The sequence below is a fragment of the Rattus norvegicus genome, chromosome 5 (genome assembly GCF_021556685.1).
Source record: "Rattus norvegicus strain SHRSP/BbbUtx chromosome 5, alternate assembly SHRSP_T2T, whole genome shotgun sequence".
NCBI lineage: Eukaryota > Metazoa > Chordata > Mammalia > Rodentia > Muridae > Rattus > Rattus norvegicus.
The window spans coordinates 9,631,088-9,652,451 of record NC_141538.1 but is presented as its reverse complement, the minus strand read 5'-3'; the positions used below and the strand labels follow the sequence as shown (position 1 = coordinate 9,652,451).

General features: G+C 42.2%; 1 protein-coding gene and 1 long non-coding RNA gene across 3 annotated transcripts in view; one reads left to right on the top strand and one right to left on the bottom strand.

Moving 5' to 3' along the window:
- Positions 1-17,051, bottom strand: part of Trpa1 (transient receptor potential cation channel, subfamily A, member 1) — a 54,447-nt gene extending 37,396 nt beyond the window's left edge. The window contains exons 1-4 of one of the 2 annotated variants that reach the window (XM_087548612.1): positions 16,993-17,051; positions 16,490-16,650; positions 5,747-5,906; positions 4,263-4,438 (exon numbers count right to left, since the gene is read on the bottom strand). In XM_087548612.1, coding sequence (XP_087404738.1) covers positions 4,263-4,438; positions 5,747-5,906; positions 16,490-16,600 — 447 coding nt within the window. In that variant the 5' untranslated portion in view covers positions 16,601-16,650; positions 16,993-17,051. 2 annotated transcript variants of the gene reach the window in all.
- LOC148005614 (uncharacterized) lies at positions 15,953-19,134 on the top strand. The gene is made up of 2 exons (XR_015620101.1): positions 15,953-16,738; positions 17,508-19,134. It is a non-coding gene; the product is annotated as an uncharacterized LOC148005614 (long non-coding RNA).
- The last annotated feature ends 2,230 nt before the right edge of the window (positions 19,135-21,364 follow it).

The window sequence follows — 21,364 nt, the reverse complement described above, 5'->3', positions numbered from 1 at the left end:
AAGCTGGCTTTGTGTAGACCTGCTCACAAATTAACTCAAACTTGGTTTAGAATTGAAGAAATTAGTATTCTAATTAAATGTCAATTAGTCATTCTTATGAAATTTAAGTAAACATCTAGTACTCCCTCACCAGTAACTACCAGCTCATCATTGGCCAAGTCCACTGTCTGTCAACCAGAGTTAAGTTAACAATATGTACCTTTTGCGAATGTTGAGATAAGCTCACCCCCCCCCCCATGCCCTAAGCTACTCCACATTGGGGAAAATAGTGATTTTTCATTTTGTTCCTTGTTTTGAGTATCTTGACTTTACGAGTAGTATTTTCTCCCTTTGGAGAGAAAAGGGTAGCCACAGCCCTTGATGGGGCACATTGACCACTCCATCTGTTCAGCACCACCCATCCAGCAGACTGATAGATTACTTCTTCCTGGGAATGGAAAGGAAGCTGATCTTACCAAGGGAATTGACACTATGCGGGCACACAGGGGTATTAAATTTTATCGGGAAAGGACTTATCAGACACCCCAGACCAAGTAGAGGATCTAGCTGTCTTTCCTGGACCTCACACAATGGTGGGCACTTAACACTGGAATAACATGACCACACAGCATTGCAGCACCTGACACCTGGTGAATGCATCACAGATTGATAAACAGAGGACTCTTAACCATCCCTCAAGTTTTAGTATGGCTTGGCCGTAGCTGATGCTACCTGCCTGACTTCATGGCTGTCCGTCTTTTCACCCATCTGGACCTAAGTCTGAACTTGCTGTTTCCTAGCATAAGATTCAGTCTTTCACCTGGCAGCCTCACACACTCTAGCTCAGCGACAGCTTCCTCTTAGCACTGGCCTGGTTCACTGATTTATCAATACAGAGTCTCTCTATGTCTCTGTCTTTCTATCTCTCTCTACACACACATACACACACACACACACACACACACACACACACACACACACACACACATTTTAGAAATCTTTTGAAGCATGCTGCAGACTCTTTAACATGTATTCATTGCATATTATGTAATAATAATAATAATATATGAATATATAAGCATGGTTACTGCATACTGCATTATAGAGTTAATATTCGTATTTAAGATTGGAATACAAGAACTGGCATTTTTCTCAGCCAGTAGGTGATGTCAACTGGTAAAGTGCTTTCTTCTTGAGGTGATACTGTGATAAGTCAACATGAGTCTTTCTTTTTCAGTACAAGTACCTGAACCTAGTGTCTCGTGCTTGTTGAGCATGTACAACCACTGTGTCGTTTCTTCTTCATTATTTGTTGATTTGTTGTCAATGGTGATACAAGGTCTCATTGCCCAGAATTGCCTTAATTTTGAAACAGTGCAGGAAAAACTTGAATTTACAATCCTCCTTCATTAGCTTCTGTGCAGCTAGATTGCACACCTGCACCACTGCCCTAGCAGTTGAATTGTTATCGTTGTTTGTTTATTTGTTAAAGCTTATCCAACTGACTGTTTCCTGAAATTCTCTGCTTATTCAAAACAATCAACAGCTTCTAGGAGAACTCCCTCCCAACAGAGTGTTCCACCCTGACACCCTGCAGATGAACTAGGCTTACTAGTGAGTTTTATGCCTGGAGAAACTTGAGCTGAAGTTTAGTGCATAAGGACAAACAGGGTTACTCTTTGTATGTGAAGAGAAAGTGAGAGGAAAAGATCCCGTCATAGACTTCATGCACCTTCAGGTTCTGTTCTTCAAATTCAGATCTGCATGCAAAGGAACCCAATGAGTCTGTTATAAGCATTCTCCCCAGCCTTACCTCATAGAACTGCAGACCACAGATCTGTAGCATGTATTTGTACTGTCATAAGCATAATCATTCAAAGGGCTGAGTTAAATTCTAGATGGCAGTGGTCACAGAGAAAGCAACTGAACTGTGCAACTGCTTCAATTCAATCATGACCAGTCATGTTCAGAAGCCCCACAGGACTTTCTAGGATCCTTCGATAAGAATCAAGGAAATCTAAAGAAAGGCTCAGGCAACTGAGCTAGCTGAAGCCCTAAGGACGAAGACCATGAAGGAATAAGGTTATACCCTAGCCCCTAGGGGAATGGTCCCAGGGAATATTGTACATATAAGATCTTGAGGTGATTCAGAGATGACTGGGGTATTTTGAACTTTACAACTGCAGACCATGGTGGGGATTCTAGAGGAAAACTGGTAAATCACTGTTTAGTGAAAAGGCCTTTTGAACTGGGAAAGGTTGTGTAGGTAGAGGCTCGATCATGGGCATGTCTAGAGAGGTAGGCTGGGACAGAATTGCTGAATTGTCCATAAGCAAACTTCCTTCTCTTCCTCCTGTGGTCATGAGCCATGGTGTTTAGGAACACTGGTAGCATGGTTACTGTTGGTAAAATCAAGACCATAAGGTGCAGACAATTCAACTCACTCACGCCTTAGCTTTTGTTTTGTTTTGTTTTGTTTTGTTTTGTGTGTGTGTGTTGCTAAGGACAACTAGCTTTTTGTTGTCATCTTTGCTTCTATTATCCATTGATTTTGTGAATTAGTTATGGACTTTATTTATTTTCTATTTCTATGGTTGGTCTGAAGAGTTTTCCAATTAACTGTAGCTCTTTCAACCACCACCTGCCTGCAAATTCCCAAATCATGCTTCTAAAGTCAAAATAAATTAGTTAATGAGCATTTATGGGTGAAAAAAGCCTTCAGAGAAAGTACTAGAGCTCCTTGGGGAAACCAAGCGAGTAGTCCCTGCAAGCCCTAATGACCCAGCATCCAAGATGGAGAAGTCCTGGCCTGGTGCATGATAATGATGGCGCACAAAGGTGTTAGGAGGAAGGCGAATGCCTGGTCCATGGACACTTTCCACAACCTTCTCATCCATTGTTCCATTCCATTCAAATATCCACCGTTTATCAGGACAACATCAAAACTACAATTCTGATCAGATAAATATCTATGACATTGTCTTATCTGGGAAGGAAGGCACAGCAACACTTAACAACAGTGTCATGCCATAAAAATTAAGGTGGACTTCAAACCCAAAGCACATAGGGCAAGACGAAAGGGGCTCCATTTATCTTCATTTGCTAGCATCCAGACGTTCCAACGGCTGAGAATAAACTTTTTGAGGCAAATGGAACTTGGAACTCTCTTTTGTGATGATTGACAATTGGCATGGGGGTGGGTTAGCACATTATCTAAAGCTCATCATTTCCTGTGGTGTTTCCTATTGTTACGTTCCAAAAAGCCTAACTTGAAAATGACCTTCTAGAACAGTGGTTCTCAACCTTACCAACGCTGTGACCCTTTGTTGTGGAGACCCTGAACCATACACTTATTTTCTTGCTATTTCGTAATTGTAATTTTGCTACCACTGTAATATATAATGTAAATATCTGAAATATAAGATATCTGGTATGTGACCCCAAGATGGTTGGGACTCATGGCTGAGAATCACTGTTCTAGAATGTAATTCAGCTGTAATTGGCATTCCTCTTTGAGGAAGCAGACATACCCTCCAGTGTGCCTGTGAATCTATGAGATATATATAATCTAAAAGCTATGGGATAAGACCTACCCTTTAAATATTTACCAGAGACTCTTCTAGTTGAGGAAGATCAAATCTTGAAAAAGTAAAATAAAATTCCCCTATATGATCTGTATCTGATGTTGATCTGTCTTTTGAGAGGCTGTCCATCTGACAAAACTGACCCACTTAACTATGGGTTCTCCCTTCACTAAGATTCTAGTCACTCTTTGCATTTCAGGCACAGAACCTAGGAGATCTAAACGTCACAGCCTAGAGCTGAAAAGAGTTACTCAGTGTTAGGCAAGTGATTTAACTTCCTCTATGCTTTTTCTTACACAGCTATGAGGTGCTAATAGTCTTGACTTACACTTTTTAAATGGGAATTTAATAAAGGCACATGACTCTTTTTAAAAACACCCGATAAATTAAAATTCAAGGAAAGCTGAACTGTGACAACTGTTATCACAGTCTTCCTCATCATTACTGTGCATCATCAACTTTCTCATTTCTGTCACATCGTCACCATCACCATCATCACCGCCATCTCAGTCATTATTCTGCCTCATGACCATCATTCCTCTGCCTTGTCACCATAACCACCACCTCATTTGAGGAGAAATAAACGTAATTGTTATGTTTCATTTGCCACAACATGGCGCTTGAAGTCAGCCACTCTGAAACAGGAAGTGAGTCAGGTGTGGATTCTGGCTCCTGCTCCAAGAAGGCCAGCAGGCTCACCTTGATCACTTCGTTGTACATGCCCTGTACAGCTATGTGAAGGGGTGCCATCATGTTTCTATTTCGGAGGTTTGGATTTGCTCCTTGGCTGAGAAGAAACTTCACACTTTCAACTTGATTTTTTTCTGCAGCCCAATGTAGTGGGGTATTTCCATAATCATCCATTACATTCAGCGCTAAAGAAATAACAAAATATGCATTAAATTTTGTTTTGGATGAACTCATACTTCCTGAACAGCTACCCACTCCAAAATACAGTGTCAAGTGCTTGTAAAACCAGGCACATTGTCTTGGCCTACAGAAATGGATGTAGCCTTAGCTTTGTCCCAGTGGACACCATTTGAGACCATGTACCTTTGGATCTGAAAAAATGGGTTAATTTTTATATACTATCTATAAAAACAGATCCTCTTGTCACTATACTCACAGTGTGTATATTAATTTTGTAATTGTGATATTATGCTGAGATTACATTATAGCAGGTCAAAACTGGGTTCCATGTGACATATTTAGTCAAGCTTGCAATTGCCCAAAAGATACCCCCATGATATGCGATGCTATTTGCCTTGTGATTGCTGTGTAAAAATAGAATGCCCTTTGTCCTGCATTGCCCTGTAACTGTGATAAGGTAGAATTAGTGATATATTACTAACTCCACGGAAAAAGAAAAGTACTCACACAAGATCGCACTTGGGAGCCATCAACAGTAGCAGGAACGATAAGGAAACCAACCAAGATTCCTGGTCTCTCTCTCTCAAAAATTTCTTTCACTACTCTTTTCATTCATCCAAAGTTCTTAATTCTCAGTCTAACACACACACACACACACACACACACACACACACACACACACACACACACACTGTGTTTAAGCAAGACAATAATTCTATTCAGCATCAAATAATTCAGCAGCTTCATTCAGCAGCATACAACTTGAAAACGACTTTATCTTGAGCGCTTTTCATAACTGATCTCCCTGTTAGCTAGCACAGGGCCTTTCTAATCCAGGACTCCTCTGTGACCTCCTTTCTGTTCGATGCCTTTGTAGCAACAGATCACCTGACGTATCTTCTCACTCTACCTCTGCCATCTGGCTCTTTCGGTCAGTCCCCTTAGCTATTTCTTACTAGAAATCTCTGTTCTCCTAGACTATGTCCAGTCATTTCCTCAGTCTCATCTACTGCTCAGGCAAGGCCCCAGAGGGAGGGTCCCTCCTCCCAGGTCTGATTGTGTATGTGCCTAAGATATGCAGACTCAGAGTAAGCAAATCTCACACCTCACACCGACATTGTTCCTCTTCGGTGTGCTTGTTTATGCTTGTCACCTAATCTCCTAAAGTAGAACTCACAAATTTAGCTCAGTTCCCCAGATACACTCTTCATATTCACTCTAAGTACCACTGATGTCACGGGTACAAATTTCCTGGTGGTCACAAGTCTAAGAGGATGATGCCAGTATGCACCCTCATAGCAACACTTGGTTACCTTCACAGGAAGAGCCATTGATGATCAATTGCATCAGTTCAACTTGACCTTCGGCTGCGGCGTGATGCAGAAGACAGAGATTTTCATCCTCGTACTTGCTTAGTTTTCTTCGGTTCTTGATGAAGGCTTCTAATCTGCACATATCTCCTTCAATGTCCACCTAGAGGAATATGTAAAGTCCATTACCTAAAACAAGCATGTGCAAAACTTAAAAATATAACATTAGTCATGGAATAGCCTAACACTTTACTACTATTCCTAACAGTCACACAGCAAATGCGTTCCTTAAAGAGCATGGTGCATATAGACATGAAGTAGGCAAATGTCTATGCATTGATAAATACATTAAATCTAGGTTTTCTTTTTCTAACCTTTATCTTATATCTGTCTTGGAAATAAAGACCTCAAGCAAAGTATTGAAGGACTTTTACAAAACGTGCTCTAAGAAATTATCTATTAAAAAGCAGGGACCTTTGCTTTGCTGAGTGAAATGCATTTATTTCAGGGACAGCAAGAAGAATCAAGAGAAGGACAGAAAATGATCAAAGCATGCATGTGTGAAAAGGTAACCTGAAAGCCCTTGTTTCGTACAGTTAATAGAAACTTGACAAAAATAGTAAGAAGGGAAGATTGTCTGAAAGTGAGGCTTACTAAGTCTAGGAATCTAAAATATTTTTTGCCCCTCCTACCTATAGTCAATCTCTACCCAACCTGAAGCCAGGATCATCCTGAAGCACTGTCCCCTAAGGGATTTTTTCAAGCATCTAAAACAGCTGCCCCACTCTTGAAAATGAGCAATTCCTGGCAAAATTAATTAAATAATTTTCAATTAATATCCATAATAAGCAATTTCTTTGTTCAGCTATTTGAACCTTGCAAACAATTGTCTTCACATAGGAAATGAAGACGGTTCAAAATCAATAATTACAGAAGTATTTAATTACTCTCCAATTGTTTGATGAGATTTCTGATCACAGTTGAATCTACAAATAGATTTGGAAGTAAATGGCTAAGTATTATCACCCAGTCCTCCGTAGCCCTCCAATTCTTCCTGGAAGTCATGCTACAACAGGACCAAATCCTCCTCTGCTGTAGCCTCTCACTCTCTAGCATCCACAGCGCAGAGTGGACTCGGGATGCACGGTGGCTGACACTGTGACTGCAGATGTATGTTGTAAGAGTCCTTAGGCTCTTGTTTACTTGACTGCTTTTGTGTTTTTAAGACAGGGTGTCAGGTAGCCCAGGTTTGCCTCAGTCTTACTGTATGGCTCAGAATGGCACCAAGTCATTTGTTGCAGGAAATCCTCCAACCCAGATAAGCCTAGGCAATGAAAACACAACTCAAATACCATGAGTACAAGCTGCTAGCCTTGATTGGGTAGGTCTACCCCTACACTACTCTATTCCCCAGCTGTGTGATCCCTGGTAACTTGTGATTTCTCCAGGCCACGTGCTTCATCTCTATCTGCCTCCCACCTCCTTTCCTCGTCCCCTTTTCTGCTCCCTCTTCCCCCCACACCCCTACAACCCTTCAGCTCACCTTCCCTTTCCTCACCCAATCACTGGCAGGAGCCTCTATTTTACAAGTTAAACTGAGGAGACGTCTGAACGAAGTGATCTGAGTACCGGTTTCAGTCTTTGTCATAGGCAGCCCCTCTTGGGGAAGCCTAATTAGCATCAAAATCTAAACAGCACCAGGGCAGCCCACACTGGTCCTCCTCCTTCTCATCTCCCTAGCTTTCAGACCGTGAGTGTGAGCCACCACCCAGGGAATGTTTTTAGGTTTTAGCTACTTCACTTTCTTATCCAGCACACAGTGGCTGTACCTCACATAAGCCGCTCCTTTCCAGGACAGTCTCCAAGCTCAAATGGCCTCTAAGACAAAACACTGAGAAACACTGTGGGCGTTTCCTCGGGACTCTTTCACTCTATGTGCTGTGTTCAATGTCTGCTGCACATTTTCATGCTTCACTTTCCAGGACAGAGTCCTATATGTAATATTTTTCTAAAGAGGGATGGCAGAAAGAAGTTTTCACACAGAACATAGAGGAATATAAAGGGTTTTTTTTGTTTGCCTTTAAGATAGAGTCACAGGTATCCACAGGATTGGCCTTGAAAGAGCGTATCCCTAAACGGGGAGCCGCGTCTCTCGCTCCGATCGTAGGGTGGGGTACTCCCAGGAATCACGAGGAGCCATTCTTGATGTAACAGCAAGAGGTAGCTTTATTAGTGGGATCCCAGGTCGATACGTATCCCACACAGGAGACAGAGGAATCGACCCCGAGCTTCCAAACTCGGGGGTTTATATAGGGGAGGTAAGGGGCATTCGCGCGGTTACACATGATTGGTCAATTCAAATGGTGCACAGTTACTTTCGGCGCGAAATGACATCAGCAATGAGTATGTGTTATCTAGCAGCTCGGCAGGCAGGTAGGGTGGCTCATCTCACTCAGGGGGGGGTGAAGGAAGGGGAGGGTGTCCTTGGGGAAGGAAGGATGGTCAGTGTCCTTGGGGCTGATAGCTGGTTTGGCAAGTCCTATCTCTGGCTCTCCCTCAGGCACGTCCGGCCCTGCACATCCAGACTCTGACAATGAGCAACCTTTATGAAACTCTAGTTCTGCACATTCGGGCTCTGACAATGAGTAACCTTTATGAAACTCTAGTTCTACATTCCCCACTTCTTTTTTTTTGTTAATAGTTCTAATCCTAGAACTTCATGGAGAACTCAGCTTCATCTAGCATAACAGCTTGGTATTGTTGTCTTAACATGAGGATTCTAATCTGGACACTATCCAAGCTTATCCACCAAGGTCATGACTAGCTTTTAGAACTTCTAAGCTTATACAGACTGTGATCCCTGAGGCACAGTCCCAAGAAGTGTTAAGAGTAATAACATATGCAATGTTACATCATTTGTAATGGAAATCAAGCCTATCCCACACCTATCTTGATAGAACCCAGGACAAACATGACTGAATTTCCCTCTAGGTCCCAGCTCTCAGCCCCAACAGCTAGTACTCGGCTGGTGAGGGCTAAGAATTGACAGCTGTCAGGGTGGTCAGCAGCACCAGGTACGGTCCTTTCCAGCGAGGCTCGAGTGTCTGGGCTCAGTGTAGCTGCAACCTGGAACTGATGGGATGTCTCAGGGGTCTCCGGGTCATAGGCTGCTGTCAGCTGTGAGCAGATTTCTTTCTGTATCACCTGTAGGTCTTTTAGCCTGGCACACAAATCATTATTACTATGGCACTATGACATGTTGGTTCAGTAACATCATCTAATACAGTCGGGGGGGGGGGGCCTGAGCCCCCATATAAGATCTCAAAGGGGGTAAGGCTGAATCTGGAAGGGGTATTTCTTGCTCTGAAGAGAGCAAGAGGGAAGGAGTGTCACCCAGTCTGCGCCAGTCTCCATGGTTAATTTGGTCAGGGTCTCTTTTAGAGTTCTATTTATTTACTCTACCTGTCCTGAACTTTGAGGTCTGTAAATACAATGTAATTTCCAATCGACCTCTAAATACTTGGCGACACCCTGGCCTACCTTGGCAACGAAAGTAGGGCCGTTGTAGCCAGCACTCTAGGACCAAGAAGCTCTCCAGTGGCCCCTCTTGTTCTTTCTTGGGCAGTCCCTGACCCAGTGTCCTTTTTCTTTGCATTAGGCATACTGATCTTTAGCCAGGAATTCTCTTCTGTTGCCAGGTACTATCTTCCTAGGTTCCCTAACTACTGTGGCCAGTATATGTTCCTCTCTTGTCTTCTATCTCTCTTTAGCTCTCTAACTTCCTCTTCTTTTTGTCTCTTTTCTGCCCTAGCTTCCTGCTCTTTTTATCCTCTCTCTTTCTTTCCTTCTTTCTTTCCTTCTTTCTTTCTTTCTTCCTTTCTTTCTTTCTTTCTTTCTTTCTTTCTTTCTTTCTTTCTTTCTCAGTCTCTCTGCATCTTCTTCTACAGCTATTAGGTGCTGTCCACTTTTCTGCACAGACCCTGAACCACGCATCAACTTATTTTCTCTGCAACTTACAATAACTCTCTCAGTGACTTAGCTTAACCCTTCAAATTTCTGTAACTTTCTCTTCATATCTTTTCCTTATCTTAGCCAGATTGGTGGGGCATTTTCCAGCCCCTCAGAGACCCACCCTTGGAGCCTGGCGGCAGACCTGGCACTCCTTACCTTCAGGCGTCTGAAGAGAGCAGGCAGAAGTGAGGGCCTTCTATCCGTGTCTGGAACATTTTTTTTCTGGCCTCTAGTAGGATTCCGTCTTTCCTCGGTGGTAAAGAAGACCTGTAACAGTTACTAACAAGCATCTCAAATGGGATGGTGAGAAAACAAGAGAATCTTGAGAATAGAGGTCTACTGAAGAGGGCAAACAGCATTTATCTCTCTTCAGTGTCAGCTCCGTTGCTTTGCCTCTCAAGAGAACCAGCCTCCAAATGACACTAGGCTTTTAGTAACAACTAATAACAAAAGGATGGAGAAATGGTTAGAAGAACCTGGTTGCTAGATGCCAGGTGGCTGACAAAAGAATCGTAACCAGTTCACCTGGGGCTATCAGGACCTCAGTAGTAGCCCTTTACCAAACTGTCTCACTGGGTTTAAAGGGCCCAAGGAAAAGAAAACATTAATCCTGACCTTGGGCACTGCCAAGTAATTTAGTGCTGGAGACTGACTTCTCCCTTGGAATAAAGACAGCAGATAAGGCAGGCTTCCTTAAAGAACTTTTCTAAATGAGCACTCTCCTACTGTGAGCAAATGTCAGAAATTCCTTATAGCCCCACCTAGCTCTCAGCCTTTTTAGATCATTCTTCCTGTAGCATTTCTAACACAGCCTGCCCCCCCCTTTATAGCCTGTTAACAGCATTTCTGATCTTTTAGGCAGCTACGCACTAAGTGTCATACCGGCTGAAACTCCGCCTTTAAGATTCTTTGCTCCCAAGCAAAATTTAAATCCTTTTCCAGCTTATCTCAGCTGTCCACCGTGAGATTCCCAGAGATCGCGAACCAAGGTGTAGTAATTCACTAAGAAATCTCTCTATAGTGTTTCTTTTTACCTTAAGCCTTTTCCTTTTAAACAGCTCCTGAAGAGCCAGAAAAATTGGGTGAGACTTGAGAAGTCCCCATGCTCGCTGCAGCAGCTCCGCAGCTAATTTCGCTCCCCTCTACTGTGTGCTACGAGCACAAGCACAGATAAAACACTATTTTAAAAATTAACTTTGGCTATCAACCAACACACCGCCACTAAAGCGGGGTCCATAAGATTAAGTTTCTTACTCACTAAGCATTAAGGGGACCAAGTAAAACTCTTCGACGAACAAAGCAAAACATGATTTCAAACACAGTCATCAGTCCAAAGTCAAACACGAAACAAAAGCCAAAAAAAAAAAAAAAGACACTCGACAATACCACAGAAAACAAACCAGACAAGCAAGACTAAAACAAAGCATCCTATAACCAATTTCCACAGATGCCTGGTACCTTCAGTACCTGGCCCAAACTGTAGCTTAACCGCTTCTGGGATACCAAACACAGAAACAGAATACAGACAATAGACACTAACACATCTAAGCACACTTGTCCATGCCTATACTCAAATAGGCAACCGAACGCAACCTCCGAAGTCAAGTCACAGTCAGATCTTTTTGACTGTCTGTTGCCGGGTCCTCCCGACAAAATTCGGCTCTTGGAACGTCTCTCACGCGTCCCAGAGCCTGCGCGATTGGGGCGTCCCCCGGTGCGCTTTCTAAAAAGGAAAAAAAAAGAAAGAAAAAGACTATTTGGAGTAGGAAACCCTTCTACTCACAGGCGCCTGTCCGGAGCGGGAAACCCTTCCGCTCAAGTACACTCAAATATGGGGCAGGAAACCCATCTGCCCAAGTGTACTGTCTGTCCGGGGCGGGAAACCCTTCCGCCCGAGTGCACTCAAATACGGGGCAGGAAACCCATCTGCCCAGATGTACTCGAAAACGGGGTGCACTCAAATTCGGGGTGGGAAGCCCTTCCACCCGAGCACACCCAAATTAAACCTTAGACCATGGCACAATACACAGTATGAGAAGCACAACGTACACACACACACATACATACACATACACAGCGGCCGCTTTCAACACTCACACCAACGTACCTCCAAGTGGCATTCGGGGTTCCAGGGGGTCACACTCTGATCCCGGACGAGCCCCCAAATGAAAGAGCGTATCCCTAAACGGGGAGCCGCGTCTCTCGCTCCGATCGTAGGGTGGGGTACCCCCAGGAATCACGAGGAGCCATTCTTGATGTAACAGCAAGAGGTAGCTTTATTAACGAGATCCCGGGTCTTAGCGGGATCCCAGGTCGACACGTATCTCACACAGGAGACAGAGGAATCGACCCCGAGCTTCCAGACTCGGGGGTTTATATAGGGGAGGTAAGGGGCATTCGCGAGGTTACACATGATTGGTCAATTCAAATGGTGCACAGTTACTTTCGGCGCGAAATGACATCAGCAAGGAGTATGTGTTATCTAGCAGCTCAGCAGGCAGGTAGGGTGGCTCATCTCACTCAGGGGGGTGAAGGAAGGGGAGGGTGTCCTTGGGGAAGGAAGGATGGTCAGTGTCCTTGGGGCTGATAGCTGGTTTGGCAAGTCCTATCTCTGGCTCTCCCTCAGGCACGTCCGGCCCTGCACATCCAGACTCTGACAATGAGCAACCTTTATGAAACTCTAGTTCTACAGCCTCAAACTTGCTATATGGCTAAGATTGACCTTGAACTTCTGACTGTCCCATTTCTTCTTCTTCAGTGCTAAAATTACAGATGTATACAATCATTAAAGTTTATTCTATACTGGGATTCAAACCCAGGTCTACAACCATGCTAGGCAAGTACTCTTCCAGCTGAGCCACCGCTCTGCCCCTTGCAGACTTTTATACACACTAGGGTACTTGGCCTTTAGTTTCCTAGAAATTTAAATAAACAAAACAGGAAGAATTTACAGAAGTCCACTGCAGTTCTGGAGTAGCGTCAAGATTCAAATTATTTAGCATTGTACTTTCCAGATTTACAAACAACTAAAAACATTTGCCTAAATTGTTTTCAATCCTACTTTAAAGGGGGAAGAAAATAATCACAGGAGGTAGAGGGAAGGACCTGGGAGGGAGAGAGAAGGGATAGGAAAGGAGGTAGGGGGCAGGATCAGGTGTGGGAAGAGACGAAGGGGGATACATAGGCTCGGGGAATTGAACAGAGGTGTGTAGCAGTGGGGGATGAGGAACTGGGAGTAGTCACTAAAGAGTCCCAGATGCCAGGAAAGCAAGAAGCTCCTAGGGTCCAACAGGGATGATACTATCCAACAAAGGGGGGGGGGAGAACCTGTAGAGACCAGATCCAGAGATTTGGTACAGCCCCTGGTTGAGAAATGGAGCCACTCACCCATCTATTGCTGATGCCAAGAAATACTTACTGACAGGAGCCTGGTGTAGCTATCCTCTGAGAGGCTCTGCCAGAGCCTGACAAATACAGAGGGGGATACATGCGGCCAACCATCATATTGATGGGGACCCCAGTGGAGGAGTTAGGAAAAGGGCTGAAGGATCTGAAGGGTTTTGCAACCCCATAGGAAGAACAACAATATCAACTCACCAGACACCACCCCCCAGAGCTCCCAGAGACTAAAACATCGGCCATGGACACCTGGAGGAACCCATGACGCCAGATGCTTATGTAACAGAGGATTGCCTCATCTGGAATCAATGGGAGGGGAGGCCCTTGGTCTTGTGTAGGCTTGATGTCCTAGCATTGGGGAATGATTGGGCAGTGAGGTGGGAGTTGGGGAGCACCCTTATAGAAGCTGGGGAGATAGGATAGGGCCTTTGTGGAGGGAAAACCAAAAGGGGGATAACATTTGAAATGTAAATAAATAAACTAACTGATTAAAAAAACATTTTTTAATAAAAAGCATTTTTTAAACCAAATGCTTTACAAGTAGCTTTTCATAGAACCAAGGCAGCATGATATACTTTTATTTTCCCTCAAACCACAGAAGTAGTCGCCCTCCAATAGAGAAAGTTGTTTGAATTCTCTTATGCCTGTAACTGGTCCCCTTTGTCATGGAAGATAGCTTTCACAATCTGATTTGTTATTCAGGAAATTTCGACCCTTCTTACTATTGTGAAGAAAGCTATCAAATAAAGCAGAGACGAAGTTAGCATATTAGGATTAATTCACTTATAAACAAGAGAACAGAATAAATTAAAAATCTCTAAATTTCCAATTTTGATTTTTATTTCTCTTGTCACAGAGTAGAACTTAAAATAAAGCCCCCTTTATGTTGGCAGTGACAAAAATGTGCCACTTTCTAAGCAAAAACCAATTCCAATTCCAAGGTCCCTTACTGACTATGGGACAGGACAGAGGTATCCAGTCAAACTCAGAGTCACGCAGATTCAACAATTAAACTGAAATTCTGAAGAATTAAGGGTCCCTCCCCCTCTTTGTGCCCTGCCTTAGCAAAGAAAGTGCTCACTTAAATAAATTTGAAAGCATTTTGGCACTTAATATTCTTTAGATAATAACTGCCCATCACCAACGCTCAAAAGAGCAATTTACAAGTCTGTTCAGAAATAAGTAATTGACATAGACCCTCCACACTCTTTAGAAGAAGAACTAGGTTCAGAAGTGCAGAAGATACTATTGACTTCACGGTGCTAAAACAGCCTTCAAACATGTCCCATGAACCCATAAAGGATGTTAAACTGTCTCTGTTCAGAACCTGACAGGCACTAAGAAATTGTCTTAAATCTATGGGCCTGATATGCCCATAGATAAATTATTATATAAAATAAAACTGCCTTGTAGTATACTTTTATTTTGGAATTTGTAATAGTATTTATTTATTTATTTATTTATTTATTTATTTATTTATTTATTTATTTGAAAATAATGTAGACAAATGCTTTACTTGGCTGCAGATCTCCAAGTCTGGAAAGCACACTAAAAACTCGTCTTAATATCAGTGCTCTCCCGGAACTGCAATGAGGCTTCAGTATTTCTTTCTGTTTTATATATTTAACCCTTTGTTGGATTAACTTATAGGTTTAGTCTGTTTAGTTTTTTTCTGTTTTGAGTAATCCCTAAGCTCTTGAATTTTGAGTTCTGTGGTTCTCTTAAGGACAACAGGCTCATTTTTAGGGAAGTTAGTTCTAAATTAAGCCCTTCAAATTAAAGACTTCAGACCCAAATCCCAAAGTACTTTTAAAAAGTATTAACTTGAGTTAATTTATTGACTTAATCAATGAAACTAAAGATACTAAAATAATAACTAAAAGAAAACATTTAGACTAGATACAAGAAATTCTTCCACAAATCTCTAGAAAACTGAACATACATGAGGAATTTTTTTCAAATCTTAAAATTTCTTTCTGTCTCATATTAATTATAACAATAGCACCTAATACTGAAATTCAGTCATGATGCGGTTTTTCCTACTAAAGCGAAAGGCTGAGGTTAAGTGGGATGGGCACCAGTGTTGAATCTGGAGGTGCACAGGTTTCTGTGAGGTGGGGTGCTTCTGACTCACAGTCATGGTGGTATCTGCATAGAAAGCAGTTGGATAATGTCTGCCTCTATTAGGACCAAGCTACCAATAGACACAAAACTGAGAACACATTTACAGTCATAAATAAAAGCATCAAAGCCAAATAAAACAAAAAACCCAAAATACAAAAATGACCTAAGTGTGTATCAGTACGTAAGTAGTTAGACAAATCGTGATGTGTTCCACATAATGGATGCTGCGAAGCGGCTACTTAAAAAAAGAGGTAAATTTCCAAGTACCGAATTGAAAAGTATTCTAATAATTTGCTTCATGTATGAATCAAAACAAGAGCTCTGTAAACTCATATTTTTGTAAGTTAAAGAAAGATCCATGAAAGTTTGTGTTTGCACAAATATTTCATTTTCCTCCGAAAGAAACAAATGTGTAAGGATCTGTTAACATGGTTTCGTGGTGGAGAAGAATTCTCACAGGATTGAAAAGCCACACTTAATAATACCTTGGCATTACATGAGAGCCCGTCCCTTCTTACTGTCTGAACGCTAATGATTTTCTAGACATCCAATAGCCTGCCTCTGCCCTTCAGAGCGGCTGCAGCATCAGCATCAAATTGGTAGTGAGTGCGACTTTCTTATAGGTCAGACATCCAGAGAACTGAGAATTAGAATCCCCACAGCGGACCTCTGGTCCTCACTAGGTCTCCCCTTGCGGTCTCTAACCGGGTCTCGCCTCTTTGTCTCCAACAGGCATCATTTGCAAGTGCCAAGTTCTCTTTTTCACTTTTAGATAGAAATGCTTTTCCGCCCCAACACACTTGTTGGATCGCTATCTGACTACCAGATCCCCAGCTGCAGTAGTTCTACTTCAGTTCAAAGGAAAAAATCTGCTTAAACGTTGAAGAGGAACTACACGCACTCCAAATGTATCCTGGCTTTCTGTAGTCCCTGGATTCCAATTCTGTAGAACATCAAAAGTACTTCAGGGGAACATCTTCTCTGGCCAACACATCCCTTGGCAAGATGGAGTTATGCAAACAAGAAAGCAAAACAGAGGACCGCAGGTAGCAGTTCAGGTGCTGGGTACACTGATACTGTCTCCTGCCATTTCCACCCGCCGTGCTTCCTAAACTTGAGTGCGAAGTGACAGAATACTGCACGCAAGGAAATTTCCAGCCTCTCGCCTTTCACAAAGCCCCAGCATGCTCCAGACCACCGATTCCCCAGTACCTTAAAGGATTCCTTGGAGCAGTCCATGTCTTTCCCCACGCCGCGATAGACGACGCCCTGGACCTCCTTTCTTTCCTCGGGGCGCAGAACCCTCCTCAAGCTGCGCTTCATTGACTCCACCTGGGCTCCTGCTGGCGCGGCAGCTCTCCACAAAGCGGCACCTAGGGACAGGGCACCGGAAGCTGGAGCTGGACCTCACTGCGCTCTGCTGGAGGGATCCCTGAAGCTAAAGCCGGTTCTGCGACCAGGGTAGGAGGGAACTTCTGCAAAGAGCTGCCCAGCCTGGGCTACTTGTAGAGGAAGTAGCAGGCGGGGCTCGGGAGACAAAAATGAACGCAGTGGGCATCTGACCCGGACTCCCCTTTTTGAGAGATCACAGGGCAATTCTAAATTGGAGCAGATTCAGTAAATGCGTTAAAATAAAAAAGGGAGGGAGGAATGGACAAGAGAGAAAGGTGGGGGCAGGGAGAGAGTGGGGATAACTTAGTCGGTGAAGTGCTCACCCAGCCTTCAGGAAGTCCTGTGCACAATCCCCATCACACAAATACAGGAATAATAGTGTGATCCCACTAGCAACCCAACAAGCTGCAATCCTGTAGGTGGAGGTGGAGGTAGGGAGGTAGGGAGGTAGGGAGGTAGGGAGATCTGAAATCCAAGTCCCCCTGGACTGCATGGCAAGGTTGAGGTCAGCCTAGGCTACCTGAGATTGCCTCAGTAAGACAAAAGTCCTAGGGCTGTCCTGCCCACAGCCACATCCTAGGAGGTCAGGGTGGGGTGCTCTTGAATTACCAGAGAGTAAGATTTTCAGCAATTTTTCTCTTCCCAGCTGTCAGGATGAAGTGAATACATTTTAGAATTGGGACTAGACTGAGTCCCTTCGTATCTCAGACTGCATTTCTTGTAGATAAAAGTATTCATCAGTCTTATGTTTTGACGTTTAAGATAGTTAATGAAATGGTTATTTTTTAATTACAGTTAATAAAATGTCAGATTAATAGAAGCTTCTGTTGATCTACAGATGGTTTTGCTGACAGCATTGTGGGAGGCTCTGTCTCCCTGAGTCTGCCCTGAATTCACTCCCCACAACATAGGTGTATACCGTGGACCAAGAGGGGTATTCTGCTCCATCCAAGAGGCTAGGTCTGCTCCGTCCAAGAGGCTAGGCACAGCACAGGGAGCCTGTGTAGCCGCTGCTGCTGTTTAACCCAGATGAGATCGCAAGTGGGTAAAGAATTTTGCTTTATCAAACAGCTGTTTTAATGAATATTTGATTCACACCTAACATAGATCACCACCACCTAACCCTAAAACCTACAGGAAACAGACACAACACTGGTCTACACCCAGGAAAGGTTTGAGATCTGACCAAGGAGCTACATCGGGCTGAATTTAGTAATGAGTCTAACGTGCTTAATGACATCGAGGAGTCATCAAAGACCTGCTGTACAAATCTTCACATTGGTACAGTAAGCTGTGACCAATGGAACCCCCTGAGTCGGGGTGATGTTGAGGGTCTCACCGGCACCCAAGAGGATTAGCTGGAAAATTCGAGTGGAGAGTGCAGATATTGAAACTTTCCACTCTCAGCTTCCTTCAGACCAGTGCCCTTATACTAACAGGAAGCACGGGAGAAATGAGATCCATCTGAAGTTGGTGATTGAGGTAACTCATATGAGAAATCTAACAAAAGAAAGTAAGGAAAGATTATGCATACCAGACCCATTCCCTGGAAGACCAAGAATGTCTGGATCTTGAATGACCTTGCTTACTTGGTTCTCTCCCAGTAAGTGGGAAAGAAGCCCAAAGACAACAAAGGAATGTAGCACAATGGTTTTGTTTGTTTGTTTTTATGTTAGGGGGAGGGGTGCAGTAGAAGCTTTTTAGCCCAGAGAAGAATGTGGAGTCTGGAACAGCAACAACAGAGTGCAGCTGGGAGAATGGTTACCACAGCAGTGAGCCTCACTACTGTCTTATGCCCTGGTGACAACATTCCTACAGAGTGATGTAGGCTCCACATTTATATACAACCACCCTCAAGCACAGACAGGGTACTCCAAAGTATGGATCCTTACCACCTCGGCCTTTCCTGGGTTAGTACTGAAAGCTAGATGTGTAACCTTATAGGACTGGCCAGACCCTTCTTCCTGCTCTGAGAGCACAGAAATGGAAACCGACATTAATTTTCCCTTCCATCTTCTGCTGCATATGCCCACTTTTCAATTGGGAATTTCTGCGGCAATTTCTTCCTAATTGTCACATTATTTCCTGCCTATCAACAAGAGAAATCTTTTTCATAAGTGGAGCCTTTTTTTCCCCTGCAAAATCCTGAACTTTTAAGATGTGTAATGCACCCGCAACAGGACATTAGCTGACCACTTACAATTAGGTTCTTATTTCCTTTGAAATTTAATTATTGATGAGTATAAATAAATGAAATAATTTCACCAGTAATAATTTCAAATAATTCTGGTTATTAGAGGGAAAAACCTTTGTAGATATTTCCAGAAGGTGTATTTTATTATTGCTCTGTTTTGATATTAAGTCATCATGTACTTGAGAAAAAAAAAAACAAAGGACTTCACTTAAATTCTCAGGGAAACTATGGATATTATAGGTGAAAAAAAATAAAACAAAATCCAAAATTATACAAAGTTTTCTTTATTTTGTTCCAACAAAGATGTTTGACTTTGCCAATTAACTCTTAAAATATTTATAATTTTTGTCATTCTTTGAGGTATAGCACTGTTAGTACCCACGACTGAAGGTAAAACTGCACATATTACCCTAAACAAAATAAACAGTAATGCATCTTTAAATATAAATACGTATGTACTACTCATGCTGCATGTGCAATTTGATTAATTTTAATAAATATGCACAATTATGCAGCACTCTGTGCTCCAGTTTTAGAATACTTTCATTAATTTAAAAGGCCCATATGTCTAAAAGCAGTCAGCACCCTTCCCACTGCGAGCCAAGCCAACGTTGACGTGCTTCTATCCTATGGTTTCTGTCTTTTAAAGCTGTGCCTTCTCTGGACGTTTCAGATACATGCACTGTGGGATGCTGGCCCTGGGCTTCTGCTTAGATTTCCCAGTGCAGCCATGCATTGGCAGTCTCTTCGTTCTTATTTTCAGTCGTGCCCGGTTCTGTTGCTACACCTTACTCTTCTCTCTTTAGCAGCTAATGGTCATTTGATTATTCCCTGTTTTGATCTATTATAAATAGTGACTCTCCAAATAGCGCTGTGCAGATCTTTTATAGATAACATTTTCATTTACTTGGTCAGATATATCGTAATGATATTAACTATTTGTAGGCATTTAGTCCTGTATGAAGGTGCCACTTTACACACCTAGCACTGCAGAAATAGTCTAACTACTCTCTGTTCTCAAAACTTAACACGGACAACGTTTAGTATAATCATCTTAGTACCATAGACGATGGTGGCATTTCGTTGGCTCTAATTATCATTTCACAAGTGGATTTTAACACTGCCCATGCTATCACACATTGATTGACATTATTTTGGCTACTTGATGAAACACTTAGTAAACGTGTCCCTCTTTTAAAATTGGGTTGCCTTATTGTCATTGAGTAATAGAAGCTTTTATTCTATACATGACTCATACGATATAAATGTTTTAATCTGTTCAGAATATGTGGCTTTTTACTTTCTGTGACATTTTCTGAATATCAGCATTTTAAATCGTGATAAAATTTTAATCACTAAGGTTTTAATTCATCTTGCTTTGGATGTTGTATATAAAAATGTTTCCCTATGCTAATTTCAAAGTTCTCTGCAATAATTTCTTCTGGAAGCAGATAGAGTTTTAGTCCTGTCATAGATCCATTTTGAGTAATTTTTAGTTCGCTGTATGACTGAGGCCTGTGCTCTTTTTAAGTAAATGCACAACGGTTAACGTTTGTTGAAAAACAAACAAACAAATAATTAGAAAACAGACAGAAAACAAACCAAAACAAAACTATACTTCTTTAGTATTTCCTGGAAAATATTATTAAAAATTAATTGATCATAATTTTAGGGATTATTTCTATGCTGTTGAATTGTAAGTATCAATACAATACTGTTGTATTCAAGCCAGTATCACATGACCTTGACTCTTAGCTTCACAATAATAGAATGTGAGACTAGATGATCTGAATCATTGAAATTTGTTCTTCATTCTCCACACTGTTTGTGATGCTCTAAGTCCTTTGTGTTTCCATACAAATTTTAGGATAAACTTCTCACTTGCTATTAGTCTTTTTGGGCTGGTCACAAACATTTCTGTCAATGTGTTTCTAATGTTTTATTAGTTTTGAATAATTTAGACTGGCATTGTTATTTCACTTTTATGTTGAGATGTTTTAAAGTCATTACAGCGAAATCAAATCAATTTTCATCCAGTCCTCATTACACATTACAAATCTTGTTAGTTAATTCTAGTAAGAGGAAAAGTTTTTTACCATTAAATATATTAGAATCTACATAGATGTTTTTTAGATGATAGAAAACTTCAGAAACAATTCCTAACTGTATATTACCATAATGAAATGTTGCATGTGCCTGATCTCTCCCACCCAGGATGTGAGATAGCTTCTTCCTAGTGTACCCAAAATATAAAGTCACTATGCTATTCAGTTGTTGCATTATGAGGTCATCTGAATAACTGGCTCTTATTCCAAAAAAACCTGTATTTTATATAGTAATGCCGGCCCCCAAGCATGAGAATACTGATCCTGGTAATTCAGATATTCAAAATAGCACATGTAGCATATTTTCTTTAAGTAAAAGAAAGGAAGGCCGGAAAGAATGGAGAAAGGAAGGAAAGGAGGGAGAGAGGAGGAGAGAGGGAGGAAGGGAAGGAGGAA